The sequence below is a fragment of the Mandrillus leucophaeus genome, unplaced genomic scaffold (genome assembly GCF_000951045.1).
Source record: "Mandrillus leucophaeus isolate KB7577 unplaced genomic scaffold, Mleu.le_1.0 Scaffold149, whole genome shotgun sequence".
NCBI lineage: Eukaryota > Metazoa > Chordata > Mammalia > Primates > Cercopithecidae > Mandrillus > Mandrillus leucophaeus.
In genome coordinates, this window is record NW_012101465.1 from 4,835,026 (window position 1) to 4,845,618 (window position 10,593).

General features: G+C 39.7%; 1 protein-coding gene across 1 annotated transcript in view; it reads left to right on the top strand.

Moving 5' to 3' along the window:
* LOC105535657 overlaps window positions 1-7,164 on the top strand; it is a 27,511-nt gene extending 20,347 nt beyond the window's left edge. Inside the window, 2 exon segments of the mRNA XM_011974823.1 lie at window positions 6,743-6,899; window positions 6,902-7,164. Coding sequence (XP_011830213.1) covers window positions 6,743-6,899; window positions 6,902-7,035 — 291 coding nt within the window. The 3' untranslated portion in view covers window positions 7,036-7,164.
* Window positions 7,165-10,593: the final 3,429 nt, after the last annotated feature.

Genomic DNA, 10,593 nt, shown 5'->3' on the forward strand with positions numbered 1-10,593 from the left:
AGAGAGGAGAGGGGTGGGTGGGAGAGGAGAGAGGAGATAGGAGTTGGGGGGTGACAGGAGGGAGGAGCCAGAGGAGAGAGGTGGCTAGATCCATTTTGTGCTTGGTTTGGGTAATGTCAAAAATGCCTTTTGCTGTTTAAAAAATTATTTTACCGTTGTATTAGAGCAGCCTCTTCAAAGGTCATGGGAGAAGAAGTCATGCTTCTAGGAGACTATTGTTTCGCCTAATCTCAGTCATCCAACATCTCTTGCCACTGGAGAGAGCTGAGCCTTCAGTTTCAACAAAAGTAGTATCTGAGAGTTAGGACTGTCCAGACTGTCAAATGAGCTTACTGTTCCTTTCAATCCTCCTGAAGAAGAGATATATAGATTTTCTCTATCCCTTAAAAGTCTCCTGCACACAGACTGAGTGAATTCTTCGTGAACTGATTTGTTTTCATATCTGAAGCTCCCTTGTTCTACCCCTTGATTAGTTTATGTTAAATTTTATTCATCAGTTTAGAACAAGTCACAAAATCATTTGCTAATAAACTCAAATTATAGGAAGGTCAAGAATTAAACAAAAACAAACAAAAACACTGCCATAGACCCCAGTAACTTGCACGCGCTCTCTCTCTCTCCCCCTTCCCTCCCCCCACCCTCTCTCTCTCTCTCTCTCTCTCTATATATATATATATATTTTTTTTTTTTTCTTTTTTTTAAACGGAGTCTCGCTCTATCACCCAGGCTGGAGTGCAGTGGCGCAGTCTCGGCTCACTGCAAGCTCTGCCTCCCAGGTTCACGCCATTCTCCTGCCTCAGCCTGCCAATTAGCTGGGCCTACAGGCGCCTGCCACCACACCCAGCTAATTTTTTTTATTTTTAGCAGAGACGGGGTTTCACCGTGTTAGACAGGATGGTCTCGATATCCTGACTTCGTGATTTGCCTGCCTCGGCCTCCCAAAGTGCTGGGATTACAGGCGTGAGCCACCGCCCCTGGCCAGCTATAATTCTATTTTCATGTCAACAGATGTGTTTGGGAAGTTATCTCCAGTGGAAAAAAAAAAAAAAAAAACCTTCTGGAAATTGCAATAACAAAGGCAAGTAGCCACATTTTTATGCCTTATTATTGGACCTGAATTCTATTATTTTTCCATCTGTCTGCTCAGTCTCCTTGTAACTAGCTATTCTTCTTCCTTCTCCCACCCTAGCTTCCTAACACCACAGGTAAAACCAACAAAGCATAAAAAAACCCAAGGTGATCTAAAATCGCATGCGAAAGGTGTAATAGAATCAATCATCAAGCAAACCAAATTAAATCAGAATCCTTCGGAAAGAATCACCTATTCAAAATAGAATTCCATACCTTCTCACTTCCATCCATGACAAAGTTTCCAAATTTATCTAACTAGAAATAACGCCTTTCATTTCACATTTAGAGAGGACAGAAAACTGAAAATATCACTGCTACAGGTAACTTGTTCATTCAATTGTATTTGATTTGATATTGATTTTATTTGATATTACATTTCCAGAAAGCTGGTTTTGTCACAACAGATTGTTTCAGAAAGGAAGAACTGGATTACAGGGAAAGAAGACAGAAATAAGAGTTGAGGGAACAGTGCAGGTAAACCTCATGTGATTCCAAATTTTGCTTTGACCCAGCTTTAGGCGTAGTTCAGATGGGTGGAACGCTTGAATCTACTCCATTTATGCAAGCCTCTAAGCTGCCCCCAGAACTGAATCTCCAGTATTTCTTTAAATCAGACACAAGTCTCCAGGGCTGGACCAAGAGACACAGGCAAAGCCTATGCAAAAATGGAATTATAAATACTATATCCCTCCTTTAGAGAACGAAGTTGTATATTTTATAAAGTGATGTAGCTGTTAAAACTATTTTAAAGTGATGAAACTGAGATTCAGAAAAACCATGAGATATGTGCACTATCACTCAAGTCATACACACACAGCTACAATTCAAATATAGGTATGTTCAACTCCTCAGGCCATGCTCCTTTTTCATACCTCACCTAACCTTAAAAGTACTGTATGTTTATCTAATAGCTCCTTCAAGCCCCATTTCTTCACTCCTAAACATCCTACTCTTATCATTATATTGTTATAAACAGGAAACTTTCATTTAAGACACTTGATTCAAAGAAAAAAATTTTAAAAAGACAGTAGTTTACAGGGTTTTTTTTTTTTTAATTTTTAGAAATGGGGTCTCACTATATTGCGCAGGCTGAAGTGCCGTGACTATTTACAGGCATGATCATAGCACATGGTAACCTTGAACTCGCCTCAGCCTCCTGAGTAGCTGGCACTACAGGCATGTGCCACTGTGCCAGGCTGCTGGTTGATTTTAAATGGTACTTTCACAAAAAAAACCTATTTTCACTGGCATTTAGGGTACATTTTACAATAAACATCATGGTCAACCATTAATATCTACTCTAGGCAAAATTATGAAGTATCTTAACTTTGCCTTTCAAGACCTCAGTCACATAAATTCTATATTTCATCACATATTAAGAAGAATCTGAAATTCATTTGCATTCAAGATTAAGTAATTCAAAATAGATGAAGGGCTTTGCTTTCACAGGATTTAAAGGTTTAAGGTGCTGACTTCTCAGGCCTTTCTCTATGTTTACGAGGATCATAAACATGTTATCCAGCATTCCCCAAAATTATTTGACCACAGAACACTTTCTTCTCTACACAGAATCTCAAAGAATGCATTTTGAGAAATAATGGCTGCCAGGCCATCAGCCAAGTTTTCCCTGCAACAGATTTATTTTTCTCTAAATGTCCCTAAGGAGTAAAACTTATAAATGAATGATCCAAAAATGAAATTTAAAAAACAAACCCATTTTTACAATAGCATCAAAAAGAATAAAATACTTAGAGTAAGTTGAACAAACGAAGTGCAAAACTTATACTCACACCACAAAGCACTGTTGAGATAAATTAAAGATCTAAATAATGGAAAGATGTCCAATGCTCATGAATTGAAAGGCAATGTTGTTAAGATGACAGTACTCCCCAAACTGATCTACAAATTCAAAACAATCCCTAGCAGAATTCCAGCTGACTCTGTAGAACAGGACAAGCCAATTCTGAGATTCGTGACACTCAAGAGACCCAGAATAACCAACATAATCTTCTAATAGAAGAATAAAATTGAAAGATCAATACTTCCCAATTTGGAAACTTACTAGAAAGCCACAGTAATGAAGACAGTATGGAACTGGCATAAGAACAGGCATATAGGTCAATGGAGTAGAGTTGAGAGTCCAGAAATAAACCCATATATCTACAGTCAAATGATTTTCAACAAGGGTGCCAAGATCATTCAACAGGGAAAGAATAATCTTTTCAACAAACGATGCCGAAACAACTGGATAGCCACACACCAAAGACTAAAGTTGGACCCTTACTTCACATCATATGCAAAATTTAATCCCAAATGCATCAAAGGCCTTAATGAAAGAGTCAAAACTATAAAACTCTCAGATAAAAATATAGGGATAAGTCTTTATGAACTTGGATTTGGCAATAAATTCTTAAACACCAAATCCATAAGCCTCTGTAAAAATAAATAAATTGGACTTTATGAAAATTAAACTTTTGTGCTGCAAAGGATACTATTAAGACAGTGAAAAGACAACCCATGGAATGGGAGAAAATATTTGCAAATCATATATAATAGACTTGTTTTCAGTGAAAAACTCTTACAATCCCCAATAATAAAACAAGTAATTCAATTAAAAAATGGGCAAAGGATCTGAATTGACATTTCTCCGAAGAAGATATACAAATAGGCAATAAATGCTTGAAAAGACGCTCTGTATCATTAGTCATCAGGGAAACAAATGAAAATCACAAGGAGCTCCCACTTCACACCTGTAAAATGGCTATAAGCAAAGACATAGATACTAATAAATGTTGGCCAGAATGTGGAGTGGAGAATACTCATACGGTAGGCATGTAAAATGGTGGAAAAGTTTGACAGTTCCTCAGAAATTTAAATGCAGAAACACTCTTTGACTCAGCAATTTCACTTCTAGCTATACACCCGAGAATTGAAAACATATGCCCACAAAAAAAGCTTGTACATGGATGTTCATAGCAGCATTATTCACAGTGTCCAAAAGGTGGAAACAATCCAAATGCCCATCAACGGATGAATGAATAAACAAAATATGGTATATCTACATAATGGGATATTATTTGGCCATCAAATGAGTGAAATACTATTACAAGCTACAATATGGCCGAATTTTGAAAACATGCTAAATGAAAGAGCCAGCCACAAAAGATCACATATTATATGATTTCATTTATATGAAATATCCCAAACAGGCAAATATAGAGACACCAGTATATTAGTGATTTATTAAGCCTTGGGGGAGGACAGGATTGGGGGACTGGGGGATTGGGAGCAACAGTTTAAGGGCGCAGGGTTTCTTTTCAAGGTGATGAAAATGTTCTAAAATTGACTGTGGTGAGGGTCGTGCAACTCTTTGAATATACTTTTTGTAACCTTTAAATGGGTGAATTTTATGGTATATGAATTATATCTCAGTGAAGTCATTTCCCTCAAAAATCTGTAGCACAGGCCTCAAAATGTGCTCAGTGGAATGGTTCCTTCCATGGACCATGGGTTATTGGTCCACAAAGCGCTAAGGAGCTTGCACTACTATAAAACTAACAAGACTTTCTTGAAAAGAAAGTGTACTGCTTATCCAAGCACAAGCTTATCTCGTTCATAGTCTCCTGTGGGTAGCACTGATCTATCGCACTACACACACCAAATAGAATGGTTTTTAGTGTCTCTGGTGACTATGGCTACAGAGACTAAAGTGAGGAGGGCAAGCAATCTTGTAACAATGGCTACTCCCAAATTTCCATGTCAGCAGGTAGAGCATGAGGCCATGACTGAGAGAAGAGAGTTGTTAGTGAACTGCCGAAGTTGGAAGCAGGGGTAGGGTATGGAAGATGAAGAATAGGAACCGAAATATAAAACTAATCCAGAGCTGGAAGTGGAACAAGAGAACCACAGCTAAGAAAACAGCAGTAACAATGTATTCAAATTTAGCTTCTTTAAGAAGCATCTGGAGAGCTGAAAAATGTGGGTGACAAGTTACCGCCCTCACTGGCCTGTTTGGGATATAGAAGGACCTGAGAGGAGGGTCAGGAATCTATACAACAAGCAGTACAGACAATTTCAATGCAAGTAGTCCTTGAACCCCACATTAAAACAGTGAACTAGAGGAGGAAGCAGAAAATAAATGCACACAGCAGGGATGGAATAATTTTATAGAGATTTTATGGGATTTTATGGAGATGAATCCCTGGTAGTCCCTGGAGGACTCTTAAAAATTGAAGCTGAGTTCATTGTTGAAAAAAGAAAAAAAAAATCTATGCTTAACTATTTTGCAATATAAGATTTTGACTTATTCTTACTCTAATTACAAATCAGGACTTCAAGCAATGTCCTATTTTTTTTTTTTTTTTTAAGCAACAACATGGAGTCACACAATGTCCTATTTCTAGTAAAAAAATAAAAGACGTTAGGATGTAAAAAACAAAATAAAAGCTATAGTTTAAATTTCTAGCTCCTCTTAGAGTTGCAGAGGTATATTTAATCAACAATGTATAAGAAAGTAATTTCAATTAGGCTAAATATCAGGTTAAAAAGTGCTATGAGTTAGGGTTCAAGTTTAAAGAGAGCTACACACAGGGAGCCTAGGCCTTGAATAAACCAGCCTACAAGTATTTATTTAACACCAACCACAAAACCATCATTTTACAGGCACCATGGAAGACAAATGTCCTTGGCTCCAAGGATATTATAAATATGGAGACAAGGCATTTAATAATAAATGAGAATCATTTATTCATTCAGCAAACATTTACTGAGTTTGCTAGGTATTCTGCTAGGCTGAAGACTGGCAAATATGAAAGAAAAATTATTTTGTATTTATTATATTATCTATCCTTTATGCCTTTTTGCTTGTCTAGAATATTTTATAATGATTTTAAGTGCTAGTTACATTGTTCCAGTTTAGTGTTGGCTAATAACAACTGCTAATAATATTGATTTCAGGTTTGAGAGAATATAGCACTCAAGACAGAATTAACACTAATTGAAAATTATGCCTTTAATTGATCCTAAAGTAAAAAAAAAAAAAAAAAAATCTGGTAACGGCTTTTCCTTTCAAACTGCCTTTAAACTCTTTATATCATTTATTCTGGGATTTAACTAAAATACTGCCTGATATTATTCCCTAAGACTTTACACATGTATATCTCAGTCTTTGAACACAGCCAAGAGAAGGCATCCTATCTTATGCCCCTTTATATTCCCATCATACAGCACCGTTTCCTAAAGATTAATAATGTTCCATTCAAGTATGAAAGAATCTCGTTATAAGTGCAACATAATTGGACAGGTGCTAGACTACAGGATTGTCACATTAGTTCAGTCTTTTACACAACAGAGTTATGTTTCTAAGAATGCCGGTGATGCCTTCTTCAAAAGAAAAACTGCGAAATAACGGCATTACACGGTTTTAATGAGAAAGATGATGACAATAGGTTTTCCTGACAAAAAAATGACTGGATTTATGGATAAGTTCATGTACTCGTCCAGAAGAAAAGCACTTAAATATGTTGATCAGCCAAGCTTCCTGTGCAGTGTAAGGCTGTATAAATGTTAATCCCGAAGTAAAATCTTTACCTCGTAGAAATTTAAAATCTAGTCTCGCACCTGCAGCCCGTCCCGCCCCAGGCGCTGCCGCCTGCGCCGGACCGGAGCCGCCATACCTAAGTGCCTCAAGTACGACAAGGAGGTGTACTTCGCCGAGAGGGTGACCTCTCTGGGCAAGGACTGGCATCGGCCCTGCCTGAAGTGCCAGAAGGTGGGAAGACGCTGACCTCGGGGGGCCGCGCTGAGCAGGAAGACAGGCCCTGCTGCAACCACCCTCGCGACGCCGCCATGTTTGAGCAGAAAGGCTTTGGTCGGGGTGGAGCCGACAGCCACACTTTCAAGTAAACCGGGTGGTGGAGACCCCATCCTTGGTCGCTCGCTGGGCCACTGTCTAGGCAAATGCCAGGCCTCGCCCACAGATGTCCAGGGCTTCTTTGTAGCCCCTAATGCCCTCAATAAACATGAACACTTGGAGAAAAAAAAAAAAGTAAAACCTAGAGCAAAGATAACAGGAACAAAAGACATTTAATTAAAAAGGAAGAAGATAAGAATTTTAGTGCGCCCAGTTTAACTTTTTGTGTTTAGGAAGACTATAAAGTGAATGTAGGTTGTATTTTTCCTATCATGTTATTTATATGCCATTATTAGGTAGCTGAATTTCTATTTCAGCCATTACAAACTGCATCAGTTGCTTTTAACCTGTCTTGCCAAGCATATCTGATAACTCCTACCTACCTTCAGTTCTGAAAGTTCTTTTGCCCCATCCGACGCCTACTCCAATCTTCAAGCCCTTCTCCATCTTCTTCACATCAACAGCTTCTAGCGTTATCTACTCTTTTTAACTTCCTTAACTTCCTGTTTCCACTTTTCCTTCTATTGAATTGACCTCTCTCTATCAGCTCCATTCTGCGCCAGGCCTCCTGAGTGGTGCTGGAAAAAATGGCAAAAACCACCTGCTACTCAAAGAGCAACAGCATCAGCAACACCTGGGAGCTTGTAGGAACTGTAGAATTTCAGCCCTGCCCCAGGTCCACTGAATCAGAATCTGCATTTTAACAAGATCACCAGATGATTCATATGCACATTAAAACTGACAAACATTAACAGAAAACACTGCTGTAAAAATCACGGTCTCCAGTGGCAACTGAGTGGCAATTGACCTTAGTGCCTCTGAACACCCTAGGCAGGTCTCCCTGAGCAGCATGCTGTTCCATTCCCCAGGGTTGCCATTTCCAACTTGACTCTCTCTTTGGAAGTTAATCCATTGCTTTACCCCTATCATTAGCAAATAATATTACCTTTTCCTTTGCTGTAAAAAAGAAAGAAAGGGAAAGGGAGGGGAGGGGAGGGCTCAGGCAGAAAGTTCTCCCTTTGCTATCCTCACTTGCTTACCTCTGTGTCCACTCCTTTTCCCTTCTCTTCAACAATGGGAGAAGTACCTTTGCCACAGATTGTGGTCAGTTTTTCATCTATATCCTCAAGGCCATCTCCCTCCACCTCCCAGTTTTCACTCCATCCATAGAAAAATTTAATCTGCCATTTTCATTTAAAGCTGTTTCTGCTACTGCTTCAACTACATCCTCTCATGTCCAGCTTCTACCCTCACCATCTCGTCTCTGATTCATGTGTCACTTCTGCAGCCTGGCATCTCCCTTCACCATTCCAGGGACACTGCTCTAAGGAACCAATCTCACTCTGCACCAATTGACACTGTTTGTCATTCTCTCATTTGGATCCTCTCTGTAGTTCGCTTTAAGAATAACTCTCCCCTCTGGTTTTGTTTTTCAATTTCTTGCTACTCTTCTGTCTCCTTCATGAATCTGTTTCCTCTACATGTACCTCAAGGTTGGTGTTCCCAGGAATGCATCTTCGGCTCTTCCCATTACTCATTCCTTACTGCAGGATCTCATCCATTTTCATGCCATATGCTGATGACTCCCAATATATAGCCCAGACATCTCTGATAAACCTGTTCATAAACTTCTTGTGTGTTGCTCCACTTAGATGTAACTGAAACAACTCCCATTCAGCATGTCCCAAACTGATTCCATTGCTCACTTAGTACCTGTTTATTGAGCACGTACCATGAGCCAATGCAAGGTACAAACTGATTTCATTGTTCACTTAATACCTGTTTATTGAGCATGTACCATGAGCCAATGCTAGGTAATGGGGATGCAGTAATAATTAAGCATACCCCTCTCCTAGCTTCTGTAGCTTACATGGAGGAGGGGCATATAGACAATAAACAAATAGATATCAGGTGGTGATGAGGGTATGTGAAAAATAAAGGTAAGTAAGGGAGAGAGAAGGTGCTGAGGTCAGTGTTATTTTATTGGTGGTAGTTAAGAAAGGTCTCTTTAGGTTTGGGGCAGGGAGCGGTGGCTCACACCTGTAATCCCAGCACCTGGAGAGGCCGAGGCAGGCAGATGGCTTGAGCTCAGGAGTTTGAGACCGGCCTGGGTAACATAGGGAGACCCCAGTCTCTACAAAAAAACACAAAAATTAACCAGGTGTGATGAAACATGCCTGTGGTCCCAGTTACTCAGGAGGCTGAGGTGGGAGGATGGTTTGAGCTAGGGAGAAGGAGGTTGCAGGGAGCCAAGACTGCATGACTGCATACCAGCCTAGAAGACAAAGCCAGATTCCTTCTCAAAAAAAAAAAAAGAAAAGAAAAAAGAAAGGTCTCTCTTTGATAAGTTGGCCTATGAGTAGAGAGCTGAAGAAGGGAGGAACTAGCCATGGTGGGGAGAAAATTCCAGTATGAGGGAATAGCAAGTGCAAAAGCCCTGAGGCAGGATGAGGCAGGAGTGTGTTGGGACGTCCCAGAAACAATAAGGCTGGAGCAATGGGAGTGAAAGACACAGTGATAGGAGGTGAGTCTCGGGAGGCAGCAGGGGTCAGGTAGGTGGGAGAGGGTTTAGTGGGCTCTGAGAAGGATTTTGCTTTTACAGTTAGTGGAATGGGAGCCACTGGAGTTTTGAGCAGGAGAATGACATGTTCCGACTTGATTCCTATCCACCAAACTTCACCTCCTTAGCCTTCTCCTCCCTATCCTCTGATCTCAGTGAAAGGCCCTTCTGTCATCTGACTCTTATAATTCTCATTCTCTTTCTTAAGGTTCAGAGAACCTCAGTACAATATTCCAGTTTTAAATATACCATTATTCTGCATAAGGGTCCTGGTTGCTAATAGCTCACAGTCTACAATGTTGTAACCTTAGCTTTTAAATTAATTTTCCACAGCCAACAAGTAATAAAAGTACTTCAAATTTAAGGGTTTTGTTTTGTTTTGTTTTGTTGAGACAATCTCTCTCTTTCGCCTAGGCTGGAGTGCAGTGGTGCGATCTTAGCTCACTGCAACCTCCACTTCCCAGGTTCAAGTGATTCTCCTGCCTCAGCCTCCCAAGTAGCTGAGACTACAGTCACACACCACCATGCCTGGCTAATTTTTGTATTTGCAGTAGAGTCAGGGTTTTACCATATTGGTTAGGCTGGTCTCTAACTCCTGACCTTAGGTGATCCACCTGCCTCAACCTCCCAAAGTGCTGGGATTACAGGCATGATCTTTTTTTTTTTCTTAAAGAATATATAAGAATTATCTCATCACCTGCACATTCTGCACATGCATCCCGGAACTTTAAAAAAAAAAAGTCTGCCTTTTGCCATTATCAGGAAAAAAAAAATTATCTCAGAATCAAAGTAACAAAGGTGTTAAAGTTAGTGGGTCTTTCTGTGTTATGAAAACATATTTATCATAAAGTAATAAATTTCTGGGTGTTCTGTTAGCAATATCAGGAAACTTTGATATGAAGTATAAAAGTTATTGTGCAGAACAGGAAACTGAAGCTGGGAGAGTAAGGTGACAGGTTCAGATCACACAGCTCATAGGAACATAAACTGT